Source organism: Cibotium barometz, chromosome 21, assembly GCF_041138505.1.
Source record: "Cibotium barometz isolate CiBa-2024 chromosome 21, ASM4113850v1, whole genome shotgun sequence".
Classification (NCBI taxonomy): domain Eukaryota; kingdom Viridiplantae; phylum Streptophyta; class Polypodiopsida; order Cyatheales; family Cibotiaceae; genus Cibotium; species Cibotium barometz.
Window position 1 is genome coordinate 31,498,837 of NC_141066.1, and position 16,308 is coordinate 31,515,144.

At 41.7% G+C, this 16,308-nt stretch overlaps 1 protein-coding gene across 1 annotated transcript; it reads right to left on the reverse strand.

Moving 5' to 3' along the window:
• Positions 1-6,510: 6,510 nt before the first annotated feature.
• On the reverse strand, positions 6,511-11,403 carry LOC147627078 (uncharacterized). Its single transcript, XM_086815646.1, has 5 exons — positions 10,964-11,403; positions 9,469-9,625; positions 9,273-9,323; positions 8,167-8,259; positions 6,511-6,748 (listed from the first exon to the last, which is right to left on the reverse strand). Exons 1-5 carry the CDS (start codon positions 11,101-11,103, stop codon positions 6,674-6,676), a joined length of 516 nt encoding a protein of 171 aa, XP_086671772.1. The 5' UTR covers positions 11,104-11,403; the 3' UTR covers positions 6,511-6,673.
• Positions 11,404-16,308: the final 4,905 nt, after the last annotated feature.

Here is a 16,308-nt window from a genome sequence, read left to right on the forward strand (position 1 = left end):
CATTAGGGTTACGAGGGGCATGCAAGATAGAGCTAGAACTGGGTGGCTTGGCCTGGTGGTGTGGGACACCAAGTTGGGGTCATCTAGGGTTGGCAAGCTCATGGCAATCAAACCTCTGGCATGAGGTGCTTCAAGGCACAGAACCTACGATTCAGTGGTGGTTATGCGATGCATATCAGGTCTATGAAGCCCCAATTAGGGTTTCTAAAGTACATGGGTGTAATCCTAGTTCTTATTGGATTCTCTATTAGCTGATCCTTGGGGCAAGTCTAACTAAGACCTTACAATGATATCAAAGCATGGATTTGACAAAAATAGGATGTGGAGCTTGTGGTATGATCAAATAAAGATAGATAGAACCCATCCATTTAGGGGCTGAGTGGTTGATGCAGGAAGTGTATGAGATAGTGTCTTCACACAAGGATGATCTTAAGCCGCGGAACCTTGCAAGGATATGCAAAGGTCAGAGTTTGTACACAAGTTGAAGGCACCATTGGTGTTGGGAAGCCATGACAGTGCCTTACTCAACCTTTCGTGTGGGGAAGCCACAGTGGCGGCCTAAGGCATCTCCTTGCTCAACTTGATTGTTCCAAACCATACACAGGAGGGAGAAAGATAGCGGCAACTCATGTGGGGGAGAGAGAAAGCGTGGGGCATAAGGCAAAGAAGCTTTAGGCTAGCTTTTTTTTAATCAAAGCTGAAAGCTTTAGGCTAGCTTTTTTAAAATTTTGCACTCATTAGAAAAGAACTATCTCTATCCTTTTAAGTATCCTTGAAGGCACAAGGAGCCACTAGAAAGCTTTAAATGTACTACGTTATCCTTAAATGGGATTTGCCTCATCGTTTAACACTCCCCTCTACCGTATAATCTTTTCTCTATCCTTTCACTTCCCCTCAACCCATAATCTCCACTTCTCTAAACAAAACGTATAAGTTTAAAATGTAGTGGAGATATATGGAATCAGTAGCAAAAATAACTGAGATAATAGTAACTGAGCACTTCAGAGAACTTGTACACTTTTCCACTCGCATTCAACCTCCTAAGAGTGACATGAATAGAAGTGTAAGTAAGGATCTAGTAGTGAAGAGCCGCTTATAACTTGTAGGATATAATTTTCAAGGAGGAAAAGTGCTTGCAAAAATAGGATTAAAATTCAACTGTTCACCCTAAAAAACACTAAGTTTTACTTCTTGTAGGTTTTACTATCATTAACACTCTCGTCCTTGATCTTCTTGAGTAATGGGGCCGTCTTGAGAAAAGGGCTGCAATGGAGGGGTTGCACCTTTAACCAATTATGCTAGACTCGAGAATTTTGGAACTTGTCATTTACACCTTAACCAATTGTGCTAGTCACGTAGCCTATAACGGTATGCGTGAGTCGCCCCCCGTAGAGCGGCGTTGGAGCTCGACCAAACACGGATTCCACACACCAAAGTGCATGTGACGAGTGTGTCTGAGGTTCAGGGGTGAGGCCCTCGGGTTAGAAGACCGTGGGCGGCTGAGCTAGTGTGGGTAGGTAGGCCATTATATAAGCCGCGCGACAGTGTGGACACTTATCAACATTCTTCTATGGTTAGGTGGTGACTAGAGCTCCTTGCCCCTCTTTGGCTATGGTGGTGGCTATTGCGATATAACAATAGATGGCCATGGTGGTGGCTATTGCGATATAATAATATTATATTAACTAAAGTAATACAATAGATGGCCATGCCACATACACGTGTGCTCCTGTGAAGGGGACTAGGATGGTTGATCTGGAACTGCTCAGATAGAGGTTGTACGTTAGTAGAAGCTAGGGAGTAAACGCACAATGATGATCGATAAACTGTGTTGAGCCATACAGCTATGTAGCTATAAAGGCATGTATACGTGGGCGGCCACGACATGGATGGGTAGGTCAGCAGCCATAGTCACTGCCATCATCCACACACCGTGTGGTCTCGGTTCACAAAGATGAACTTGTAAACTGTAGTTGCCTCATACATCTTGATTAGCATAGGGTTAGGTTGACCCAAGGTGAGGGACGTGTGCTGACCCAGATTTAAGATTAGGCATAGCAAGATGATGTGGGGACCTGGAGGGTTCACATGTAGGCTAAGAGCACTAGCAAGATGAGCTTTGGATTGGTCATGGGCTAATAAATAATAGCCAGGGACTAATTATGGCTAAAGACCTTATAACTAAAACAAGAGCCATTAATAGCCATAAGGAGTTATCCATATAGTAACATTAGGGTTACTAGGGGCATGCAAGATAGAGCTAGAAGTGGGTGGCTTGGCGTGCTGGTGTGGGACACCAAGTTGGGGTCATCTAGGGTTGGCAAGCTCACGGCAATCAAACCTCTAACTCGAGGTGGTTCAAGGCACAGAACCTACGACTCAGTGGTGGTTATGCGATGCATATAACATCAGGTCTATGAAACCCCAATTAGGGTTTCTAAAGTACATGGGTGGAATTGGATTCTCTATTAGCTGATCCTTGGGCAAGTCTAACTAAGACCTTACAATGGTATCAAAGCATGGATTTGACAAAAATAGGATGTGGAGCTTGTGGTATGATCAAATAAATATAGATAGAACCCATCAATTTAGGGGCTGAGTGGTTGATGCAGGAAGTGTATGAGATAGTGTCTTCACACAGGGATGATCTTAAGCTGTGGAACCTTGCAAGGATACGCAAAGGTCAAAGTTTGTACACAAGTTGAAGGCACCATTGGTGTTGGGAAGCCATGACAGTGCCTTACTCAACCTTTCGTGTGGGGAAGCCACAGTGGCGGCCTAAGGCATCTCCTTGCTCAACTTGATTCTTCGAAACCATACACAGGAGGGAGAAAGATTGCGGCAACTCATGTGGGGGAGAGAGAAAGCATGGGGCATAAGGCAAAGAAGCTTTAGGCTAGCTTTTTTTTAATCAAAGCTGAAAGCTTTAGGCTAGCTTTTTTTAAATTTTGCACTCATTAGAAAAGGGCTATCTTTATCCTTTTAAGTATCCTTCAAGGCACAAGGAGCCACCAAAAAGCTTCAAATGTACTACGTTATCACTAAATGGGATTTGCCTCATCGTTAACACTCCCCTCTACCGTATAATCTTTTCTCTAACCTTTCTTTTCTCCTCAGCCCATAGTCTCCACTTCTCTAAAAAAACGTATAAGTTTAAAATGTAGTGGAGATATATGGAATCAGTATAGCAAGTAACTGAGATAATAGTAACTGAGGACTTCAGAGAACTTGTACACTTTTCAACTGGCATTCAAGCTCCTAAGAGTGACATGAATAAAGTACATGGGTGTAATCCTAGTTCTTATTGGATTCTCTATTAGCTGATCCTTGGGCAAGTCTAACTAAGACCTTACAATGGTATCAAAGCATGGATTTGACAAAAATAGGATGTGGAGCTTGTGGTATGATCAAATAAAGATAGAGAGAACCCATCAATTTAGGGGCTGAGTGGTTGATGCAGGAAGTGTATGAGATAGTGTCTTCACAGGGATGATCTTAAGCCGTGGAACCTTGCAAGGATACGCAAAGGTCAGAGTTTGTATACAAGTTGAAGGCACTATTGGTGTTGGGAAGCCATGACAGTGCCTTACTCAACCTTTCATGTGGGGAAGCCACAGTGGCGGCCTAAGGCATCACCTTACTCAACCTGATTCTTCCAAACCATACACACGAGGGACAAAGATAGCGGCAACTCATGTGGGGGAGAGAGAAAGCGTGGGGCATAAGGCAACGAAGCTTCAGGCTAGCTTTTTTTTAATCAAAGCTGAAAGCTTTAGGCTAGCTTTTTTAAAATTTTGCACTCATTAGAAAAGGGCTATCTCTATCCTTTTAAGTATCCTTTAAGGCACTAGGAGCTACCAGAAAGCTTCAAATGTACTACGTTATCACTAAATGGGATTTGCCTCATCGTTAACACTCCCCTCTACCGTATAATCTTTTCTCTAACCTTTCACTTCCCCTCAGCCCAGAATCTCCACTTCTCTAAAAAAACGTATAAGTTTAAAATGTAGTGGAGATATATGGAATCAGTAGCAAGTAACTGAGATAATAGTAACTAAGGACTTCAGAGAACTTGTACACTTTTCAACTGGCATTTAAGCTCCTAAGAGTGACATGAATAGAAGTGTAAGTAAGGATCTAGTAGTGAAGAGCCGCTTATAACTTGTAGGATATAATTTTCAAGGAGGAAAAGTGCTTGCAAAAATAGGATTAAAATTCAACTGTTCACCCTAAAAAACACTAAGTTTTACTTCTTGTAGGTTTTACTATCATTAACACTCTCGTCCTTGATCTTCTTGAGTAATGGGGCCGTCTTGAGAAAAGGGCTGCAATGGAGAGGTTGCACCTTTAACCAATTATGCTAGACTCAAGAATTTTGGAACTTGTCATTTACACCTTAACCAATTGTGCTAGACTCAAGCATTTTAGAACTTGTCATTCACTATTCATTGTTGTTTGATAAGGGAGATACATCGCTTTGTTGTTGCTCAACAGGATGCTTCTACCAATATGATGAAACTTGTGAGCCTTTCCTTGGATAGAAATTATTCACCAATTCTTCTAATTTCTTGCCCACGCTTTCACACACACTCTCTCTCTCTCTCTCTCTCTCACACACACACACACACACATTCATCCAAGTATCTGACCCACCTCCAAATGTTATCACCATATTAAGTACCATGTGATGGATATGGGTCTAGTTAAGAGAAATGTCCAACACATGCTAGAGATGATTCCTTTCTTCAGAACCCATCTCTATAAGTGTCAAAACTAAATCTCTCTTTGTGGAAATAAAGGACCCTTGCTTCCAAATATTCCTCCAAAGCCCTTTTTTTCTTACTTTTTGACAATGTAGTTTTAATTTTTGGTTTGATTAACTCCTTTGCAAGTCATAAAGTTTGGAAGTCATTATGAACAGAAGAAAAAGAGAGACCAAGGACATGGCTCCTACAATTTACACTGTGTATATTAGCTATGTCATTTTTTATTCATGGCACCTTTCACAATTTTCATAATTGGTTTTAAGTAAATGTTCACTTAGTATGCTTTGAAAGTCTATGCATTGTGGCCATTTTAAACATTGATGGTCAAAGGCTCACACGTGTAGTGCATATCATTGTAATGAAAATGGTAAAACATCGTGCTACATTTGCAATAGAAATCTCTTGTAAGCATTGTGTCATTGATGATTTAAAAAAACAGAATTTTTTTCAACAAGGATTCCATTACAAGGTATCATTTTGGTAGTTTGCATATACTAGAATCACCTCACAGCATGAAGTGTGTGCCTGCATGTGTGTTTTCATTCAATCAACCATTTACAACCCCTTGTTGACCACCTCAATCCACACAGCAAAAGAATGCATACATGTGTTTACAAGGCATCTTTAACTATACATGAATGCCTTTCTTCAATTATGTGGTTGATATTTATGATGAGGAGTTTTTGTTTAGCCATCAAGAACGACCATATGATAAACGATGACATAGTCAAAACAATTGCAAACGTCCACAAGGTGTATGCAGAGTTTTGCATAATCAATTTCTGACATTTTTCCAATCAGAAGCCAGTTAATTTGTTGCATTCAGCTGACCTTTCTAGACTAAGAATGGTGAGTTTCATAAGGTGTGACACAGATCCAAGCTGATCTACAGTCCTTAGCAGACAAATTGTAACAAACTCGAAGTTTGTCCAATCTGGCTAAATCTGCCTTCCTTTCTTGTGTTTGACTTAAAAATTTCCCAGAGTGACTTTTAGAGGTTTTTATCATGTAATCATCTTATCTTAGAGAGAGAATATTTTAGAGCCCGAATAACTCTACACTCCTAATAGGTTCAAAAATGCCTTTGACATCCCTAAGTATCACGTATCCAGGTGGTGGTTGGCATCTAATGCAAGATTGTCTTTGCTTCTTCCAATTCTAATAATTTTATGGCATCCCACACCACCAGGAGAGCTTATGAGAGTACACCCTATACCACCAGAGCACACCCCACGTAAATACCCATTAGGCATTTGATCATGGGTGGAATGCCCCCCCAGGCCTTGAAATAACCAAGTCCCCTCTGAACACCAAGGTCAAACACCTTAGGTCAACTTAGAGGGTTAGCTTAATATGTGCAAAATAAAGGATGAAAGATACCATCATACATACACCCAATCCGTGTTCCGATCAAACCTAGCCACGAAACGACTGTCCTGTTGGTGTTAGTTCCATCTAGAACCCGGACTTCCATATAGTTAGCCTCAACAAGCTACCTTGACGCCAGAGTGAATCCCCTAAAGTCATTTTCTTAATTTTACCTGTTTTTTATAACAATTAAGAGGGAATTCCCAACATCGATCACCACCAAAGTTACATGGTTCCCTGTCCTCCATACTTTCAAGCACTGACAGGGGGTTCCAATGAGCCAATATAAGAGATCAGCCACTGGAAATCTTGATAAAATGTATGATAATTGTACAGAGTTACCGTTTGGCCAAGGCTGGCACTGGGACCAATATTATTCAAAACAGAAAACCCACACACCACCTCTTTTGCAGCTGCTTCATATCATTATTATCAGAACAACCCAGATCTTCCATGTTCAGAAAAATTGAGATAAGTTGAAGAAAAGTGTACACTGCCCTAAGGGGGCAAAAAAATGGTTTAAGTCGTCAATGATATCATCAAGCAGGACCCTGCCCTGACACAACATGCAGCAGTAATGCCACCAGACAGCCAAGCAGCGCACCAACAACTACCTGCGAGTCCCAATAATGAAGCTGAGGTCACTACACACTCTCACAACTTCATTGCAGCATCATCCAGACACACCACACACTTGCACATTCTTATAATAACATTGCTTATGGTCGAGAGGTGTGTAGCCCAGAGGTGCAAGTTTCGAATTCAGACGGGGGAGGTCTTGAGCTCAATCCCCGCTGGCCACCCGTTGGTGTCGTGGCCAAGGCCACAAGTTCTAACCACCTCTGGGCAGGCATGTAAAAGCAGCCTTTGGGCGAGCATCCAATAATGCGAGTATAGCTGGATCTACTCAAAGGAAAGAAGACGAGAGGCGCGCCAGAAGGCCGGGCCCGGGGGGGGAGGGGGAAACCATATAATGGTATGGAACATGACATGCTCTACTTTGCACCAGACAACCTCAGCAAGACAACGCATGACATAAAAATGGCCTATGACCATTGTAACATAAAAACCCGTTTTGCCCTCACAAAACGTTTCTGGCACGAAATGTTTCGAAACAAAACAAAACCTACCCATCAAAACAGTGTTTCACTCAAATGTAAAGTGAGGTCAGAAAAACGGGCGGAATGTTTTTTTTTTGCAAATGCGATTTTTGCCATCGTTCCCGACCTTGTTTGCTGCCCATTTGCCACTTCACGCATCCGACGCTTCTTCTCGGCCACAACTTGTTGCTCCGCCTCTTCTCCTCGTCCACTCCTCCTTTTCGCTCCTTCACTTCTCCTCTACGCCTCCTCTTCCTCTTCCCTTTTCCTCTTTCTCTCTTCTCCTCCACGGTCCACCCCTCCTCTTTCTCCCCTTTTCTTGTCTTCCAACCTTCTCTCCTTTTCTTCTCACCTCCTTCCCTCTTCTTCTCACCTCTCTCTTCCCTTCCAACTTGTTTCTTTCCTCCTCTCTCTCTCTCCTTTTCTCGCCCAAATTTTAAAAATACCAAAAAACCTACTCCCAAAATCATAAATTTCATACCCACTAGTCCCAAAAAATGCATCTTCATCTTTCTGTTGGCTATGTTATGAATTTGGTATGTGTATATAAGAAGTGTCATTTCGAAACCTTTGCGTTTCGTCCGAAATAGACGAAACGAAACCTTCGAAACGACAAAATGGACGAAACGTTTCATGTTACTATGCCTATGACACACTGAGAGGGATGGCAAATGTGCATGGTTACACTTGAAAGGCTTGGAGTGCAGCACAAATCTCCCCCCAATACATATGTATACTGCAGATTGCCACTGCCCCCAAAAAAAGATCTGAGTATTCAGATGGCTTGGTTAACCCTACTAAGGATCGCATGACTTCAAATACGCATGCATCAAGACATGCTAAAACTGATTTTATTACAAAAAATATGCAGAAACAAAACAAAACAGTGTCAACACAAGTGTACATAACTTTCATGGAAAAGATAACCTCACCTGTGGTGGTGTGTGGCCAAGCGGCTCCCGAAGAGGCCTAGACTCTGCCAGAGGATGCTCTGGAGGTAGCTCAAACACAATCTGATTCAACACCTGCCATTGACACATGTTTCATTAGTGCTACAAACACACTGAAACTTGAGGCAGAGAGAAAAAGGCAGCTCAGAAAGGTGTCTTTAGAGCCTTTCATGTCTGCTTTACATATACCAATGGAATGTTCAGGTTATTTCCCAAACTCGCTAGAGTGAGTGTGCTACCAACTCTTGTTGCGAGACCGACTGCACATGACTAAAGCACCTATTGGGGCATAACAAAAACCAAAGTGCGATCTTGACTCAAACCTACTCACATAGCTTCCAATCATCAACTCCACCGTGCATATAGCACAAACTAAGTGCTATGTCATCCTCACTCACATCATCAGCACCCAAGAGTAAGTGTAGGTTCATGCATAAAGATATGCCAAATTAGTAGTCAAATCTTCGTAGGTGAACGCCACCTTAGTAGTCAAATCTTCGTAGGTGAACCATCAAATTGAGTTTCTATCACTTCTCCAGAAGTCAAGGGCAGCCCATGATGAAGGCTAACGTGCACGCCTGCCTGTACACAGTGTTATGCACACACACACATATACACCGTAGTTGGTGGGGTAAATTGCACGACTTGAAATAGACCAGCTAGCTGCAACTTGGACGAAGGCTTAAAAAGCAATGTTCATGTCTGCTAGAATGGCAAGATATATAACAACAGAAAGTTCCGGTTATTTACCAAGCTTAACAAAAACCTAAGTGCGATCTTGGTTCCAGAGAGTCAAGTCGGTTCAAATCATCATCAACTCCATCATGCATTGCATAGACTACGTGTTATGACATCCCCACTCATTAAGCTTGCTCGCAATAAATGAAAGGCTAAACTTGCCAGCAATTGAAGAACCACTATGATTGTCCTAGCCCCTCCTTCAACACACACACACACAGGTAGCTACAGATAAGGTAAAAAAACTCTATGGGAAAGCTAGGAAACCACCTTTAACACGTTTCCTCTAGGCATCACCTTGAAGAAAGCATGATGCACCAAAAGGGAACAAAAGTTAGAACACGCATTACCTCGGCCTGTCGACCTGCTTGCAGTCTTACTCCAGATGCATCATACATCACCTGCGAGGTTCCAAATTTGATTCAGAACTTAACCTTCAGACTTTGTGGCATTCATGTACAAAAGATCAAAATAGCCACGGAAACTTTTTCATGGCCTATTGCTGCACTTGTGTTTTGCCATTTTTAAACTCAAAAAAGAACCTACCACACTAGCTAGCACTACTGCAATTGCAAAAAGAGAACCTCCAGGACCATCTTGCAAGCCTATGGCTGCTGCAAGGCCCATCACAGTTGCTGCATGAGAGGATGGCATCCCACCAGAGCCAAGAAGCCTCTTTGCTTCCCACCGCTTCTCTTTGTACCTGCAAAGCACATTCACAGATAAGCCACCTTCAAGGAGAGTTCACAAAATGAATGCTACAAAACGGCATTGAGAAAAAGATTGAAAGAAAGCGTTTCACATGCACGTAAGGTTTTTCTACTCTTTTAAATATCAATCACATCGATTGATCAGTCTCAATACCACCAAAAGAAAAGCTGTACTTCTACAATATCTCTAGCATCAAATTATGGTTTCAGGAACTAAAAGTGAACATAAACTGTCACCAACCATACTGTGAGCTGTGTCTATCAATGAGGTGAATACAAAGAAACCTTCTTTATCATGCTTTTGCTGGAATTAAAACAAGCTTGACCCCATCCACAAGGGCCAACCAGTGTAAGCAATCAGGCCAAAGTGTAATGCCTACACATAGTGATTGTGCCGTAGCATACATTTCATAATCACTCCCAAGTCCTTGGCCAGATTGGATACCTAAGTCACTCATTCTGCAAACTCTCACTGGCAACAGTACCATTTTCCCATGTGAAGCATAAGCTATCAAAAGCCAGATGTTTGCTCATGTGTAGGCTAGCCAGCACCACAATACTACAACAGTTTCGATCGAAACCCATCCACGTTCAAAACCGTGTTTCGATCAAAATCAATCGGACTGTCTTGGGGCTAATATACAAACTTTACATTATACTACTGGTATCCTCAGGCTTTGAGAATTTGTAGCATGACACCCTGACGTCTCACTAAATGCCAATCCCATTTAACCAGGCCTACAAATCCACATCAACTTAGCTTGCGTTGACAATACCGCCCTAACCTCTGTTAAACTTGCCAAATCCTTGACAAACTACAAATACAGTGCCATAGACTCAGGCCTCCATTTCCTGATGTGAACCCTATCTAGCAAATTAAGGACCGAGTTCATCTTAATACTACTCTGTTTTCTGACCCAAGCCCTAGCTACCGTCCTCATTACAGAGCAGCCGAATCAAGTTTATATTAATGCTGCAAAATACCCTAACTAATGGTATGCGCTAATGATGATTGAATCCTATCTAAGGGAAAGCACAAAAGCCAAACTAATGATGCCTAGAACCGTCACTAATGGCATGCCAGAGACAAAAAATTCATCATTTTGAAAGCGTTATGAGCAGTGGAGAACACATCAGCACCTTGACATATTAGCAAAACCATTAATTTCATTGTAGCACACATCAGAAGAGGAATTTTTAAAAAGATGGTCACGTACCATCTTGTGAGCACTTAAACATGAAAAAAAACCCTAGTTCTTTGCATGCTGATACAGATCAAACATCATGTATAGAGCGATGGAAAAGGGGTTGTTACGGGGCCGGAGACATACCATGTTGTGAGCACCTTGAGGGACTGTGCGACCATGAAGGCGATGAGGGCAGCCATGAGGGGCTGGTTTGCAAACATGGAAGAGCGGGCGGGGTGGAGATCGGGGGGGTTGTCCATGGCAGAAACAGCAGAAGAGTCCATATTTCCCTGTGATTTCTCCCCTTCTTGTTCTTCTTCTCCCTGCGTCGCAACGAGTGGCGAAGACAGGCTGCAGCGGCGGGGGGGCGGACGGATTTGTCAGTAGAAGCTGGAAAATCAAGAAGACCCCATGCCAACGACGGCGATCCGGAAGCCCAAAATGGTGGAAATCGCCATAGCCAGAAACAGCATGCTTGCTGCTGCACGCAGGTCAAAGATTTCGAGATTAACGCACACTGTAGTTCATTATTGTTATTACACGAGAAGGCGATGCAGGGTACTTTTTGTTTTTCCATTTTATTAGTCGGATCAAATGTCGTGTAACAAATAGGCGAAACTACGTATGAAAACCTTTTTTCCTGGGTGGATGCTAAGGTGACCATGGCAAAACCTTTTTGTGGTTGGATGTATAAATTTTCCAAGGTGACCATGGCAAAAAAAATTTGGTAGGAGACCATGCAGAGAGAGAGAGAGAGAGAGAGAGGGGGGGAGGAAGTGTGTGACGTAATGCTATTACCCTAGAAGACTATTTAATGCTTTTAAAACAATATCTTTTGCCAAAAAGAAATAGTCCAGATGGTGGAAGTATTCAAGTCACTCCTTGAGGTCATGGGATCAAATCTCCTCAGATGATATCGTGAGGCATGTAGGAGTAGGTAGTGTGTGTCTGTTGTGGTGTTCAATTCCAGTCATCTCTAATGTGTGTGTGTGTGTGTGTGTGTGTGTGTATAAAGAGAAAAGGTCTTATATTCATATTTCATGCACATGAATTTTATTAGATTGAAAACTCTTATCTCTTGATGAGGGTATACATTACCTCAAAAGGAATCTGCACACTTAATTAATTAATGCAACCAAAAAACAACATTTTGGTGCCTTATTATGTCAACGGGATCTCTTGATAAGGGTACACATTACCTCAAAGGGAATCTACACACTTAATTAATCCAACCAAAAAATAACATTTTGGTGCCTTATTATGTCAATGCATCTCAATCACTACTTACACATCAACCTCTTTCCACGTAACTACAATGTGCATTCCCCCCCTTGCTCATCTCCTTCACATCCCCAACTTATGATGGCCATCTTACCTGATTTTGAGTTATTAAATTAGAGATTTCTTTTTGCAAATGGTAAGTAGGGCGCTAGCTATTAAATGGAAAGCCTCACCATTACCTTCAATGTGGAATATTGCTCTTCACATAGTGTTCACATATACGGGTACTTAACCTTCTATTATGGCAAATCCTAGCCGTACATCATAGATGAGTTCCGTTACGTATATGCCTCGATAGCTATGACCAATCAAGTCACCTTGAAGTTTGCCACCAATTATTTCTCAAGAGAAAAAAGAAAATTAGGATCGTCATTTTCCCAACGGGGGAATGATACTAGGGAACCTCTCTACGCCCCCACCCAACAAAATTCCTGGCTCAAACGATCTCAAGGCTTGCTCTTGTTTGGCCGAGAACGGCGGGGTGTGGGGGGGTAGGGGGAGGTTCCCTATCTATAAGGGCCCTTACCTACATAGGAGAAATATTATCTAATTGTGTAAAGACAGTTGTTCTACTTCTACACACACCCACAAACACAAGGGCCATCCGATTTTGTAAAGAAAGTTGTTCTACTTCTACACGCACCCACAAACACATGGGCCATCCGATTTCACCCTTATAATGATTCCCCTACCTAATAATATCAAGTTTAACTCAAACCGCGAGCACCTCTACTCAAGCACTTCAATGCCACAACCAACTCAAGTACGCTAATGTGGTCAAATATCATCTAGTTTATAGCTATGCTACTAACATAAGCTTGTTGGAGTGAAGAATCAAGTAGTAACACACACATAGATGTAGCAAGAAATGAGAGATAGATGGAAGCACAACACTCAAAGTAGATTGATGAGAATGAGTGAAGTACAAGTGAAATGACATGATAAGGTCACTTGTATATATACAATCATAAGAGTGTATATAAGCTCAGGGGAAAAGTCCTCCTAGAGGGAAAAAAATGCCCCGGACCATTATTAGTCTATATCCACATATCACTACCATACAAATGGCTACAAGTTTCCTCTATTGTGATGATGTGAATGCGTACAAGATGGCTAATAAATCCCCAAATGGCAATAAGCCCAAAGCTTTGTGAAAAGCATCAAACTTCGTCGCTCGCGAGAGAGCCTTCGTGCATATATCTGCCACATTATCAAGTGTAGCGATATAAGCCAGGCTAATCTCTCTTATTAGCCTATATCCACATATCACTACCATACAAATGGCTACAAGTTTCCTCTATTGTGATGATGTGAATGCGTACAAGATGGCTAATAAATCCCCAAATGGCAATAAGCCCAAAGCTTTGTGAAAAGCATCAAACTTCGTCGCTCGCGAGAGAGCCTTCATGCATATATCTGCCACATTATCAAGTGTAGCGATATAAGCCAGGCTAATCTCTCTTACAATGAGTCTCTCCTTAATACATCTCAATATACTTTGTGCGAGCATGAAACAGTGGCTTTCTCGCACAATGGCTAATGCACTATGACTGTTAGTGAAGATGGAGATGGGGGATTGCTATACGCACTCCATAGTCGTTGTAAAAGCTACCCTATACTCAGCTTCATAGCTCGAAGTGGCCATTGTGCTTCTTGTTGAGTTATGATATACATGAATCATGAAGGTGAAAGCAAAAGTCACTAGTGGACTCACGTTTCATAACGTCCAGCCCAATGAGCTAAACATCACCCCCTTAGAATAGAAAAAGTCAAGGGATTGAGTGCCATGTAAGTATATGAATACTTGTTTTTGGAAACCTGGCAATGCTTACTTTTGAGATAGTGCATAAACCTGATCAAAGCATGGAGCTAAACATCACCCCCCTTAGCATAGAATAAGCCAAGGGACTAAGTGCCCTATAAGTATATGAATACTTGCTTTTGGCAGCCTGCAATGCTTACTTCCAGGATAGTGCATGACCTGCTCAATTGGGAGACTCCAAACTAGATGTTTGGCCTCGTATTGCATAGATAGATGAGGTACCACGGCTTGCTTTTGCTAAAGTGATGCATTAAATGATCCACCTATCTCTTGGAGACTAACCCTAGCACCTATCTCTATTGGTGTAGCAACAAGCTTACAGTCTTCAAGACTAAACCATGTAAGAAGCCTCTATATGTACTTTGACTACAACATCAGAATACCATCATCACGTTGCATAAACTATATGCCCAAATAATAATGCAATGAGCCCAAATATATCAATTGCAATTTATCCTTGAAGGATAAAATCTTCTCCTCATTAGGGCATGTAAGCAGCATGTCATCAACGTACAAAACCATGATCAAAAGATAATCTTTAATCCTCTTAGATTATATTCTCAATTGGACTATTACAAAAAAACATTCACAACCATGTATGCGTTTCTCTTCTCATACCATGCTTTGGAAGCCTACTTAAGGCCATATAAAGCTTTTCATAACTTGCATTAGGGAAAATTTGGACTCAAATTGGGCCCTTTAAGGATTTGTACACATTCTCTCTCTATAAAAATGGGCTCATGGTGAAATTTTTCCAAATCAACTCAGAAGTGAGCGGAATTTGGACATTTGGAATCTACTCTTCGAGACCTTTCCAATGATATATAGCATGATGGAAAATTTTGCATATTCAATAAGTCCCTAAATTTGGTGATGATGTGGCACACAATTGTCATGAGCCCGAAGGATCGAGACTCGGAAATCTAGCCGTAAGGTGGCCTTTCCACCCAACCATCTCATGACTCAACTCCACCGGCCCGTCGAGTGTATCATCGTGCGTTTACCTTGCGGGGTATTACCCTTCACTTGCCTTCATACCCAGCCCAGCTCCATAGCTTAGACTTGGGACTTTCCATCCTTCCATGTCCCACTGGCTGGCCACGTCTCGGCCCATTGACACGGCTTGGCTTGCTGGCCTGTAGCTCCACCGTTTCGGTCCCATTTTTGCATATCGGCAATCTCACCATCAAGGTGGGGAGGACCCTAGAGACACTCGGCATCATGGAACCATTAGGTGCCATCTCATCACTCACCAAATTTGGGTACTTCTTGAATATGCAAAATTGCCCATTGTGCTATATATCATTGGAAAGTTCTCAAAGAGTAAATTCCAAATGTCCAAAATTCGCTCAATTTTGAGTTAATTTGTAAAAATTTCACCATGAGCCCATTTTTATAGAGAGAGAATGCATACAAATCCTTAAAAGGCCCAATTTGAGTTCAAATTTCCCCTAATGCATACTTTCGATTCCTTCTCATAAAACTATGAGGTTGAGATACATAAACCTCCTCATACAAGTCACCATGCAACAAGAAGGCAGTCTTGATGTCCAATTGAGGTACATTCCAACCATGATACACTACCAATGCAATGATACACATGATCGTAGTCATATGAGACGTGGGTGAAAAGGTCTCATCATAATTTATGAGAAATAACCCTTTGCCTTGTATGACGATCATAATCTTTGAGCGTAAAGCTGATATAGCGATCAGCGCTACCAGTAGCTTTATGTTAAACCTTTTAAACCCACTTTGTACCAATGGCTGTGTCAGCTAGTATGGGCTCATTTTCACAATAACTTTTTGAGAATTCATTTGCTCCACATATGGCTATCCGGCATTGTACAGAGGCAGGAGTGTATCAAAGATGTCATGTAAGTATACATTTTGCTATTTTTTGCATAAAAGCATGGGATGAACAAAGTTTTGAATAAAACATCTCCACTCACCAAAATTTTTGCTTTGTGGCCAAATGGTAGAGTCTAAACCCTTTGCTTTCTAAGTTGTATCCCATAAAAATACATTTTTTCGCCTTATCATCCATCTTATTGCATTGTTTCTCAGGCACAAGAGCATAAGCAAGACAATGAAAAACAAAAAATGAGCCACAAAGGGAATTCCTATCATTCCAAGCTTCATAAGGAATAATTGTCTACAAGGCCTTGGTGGGACATATGTTTAGCACATAAGTGACACACATAATTACCTCTAACCAAAACATGAGGCAAATCTTGGCCTTTAACCATGCAACACGCCATCTGCATGTTCTTCTTATCAACCACACCATTTTGCTGAGGTGTATAAGATACTATGCATTGACGTTTTATGACTCTTTTAGCCATATATACACAAAACTCCTTTGACATATACTCCCCCCTGATCT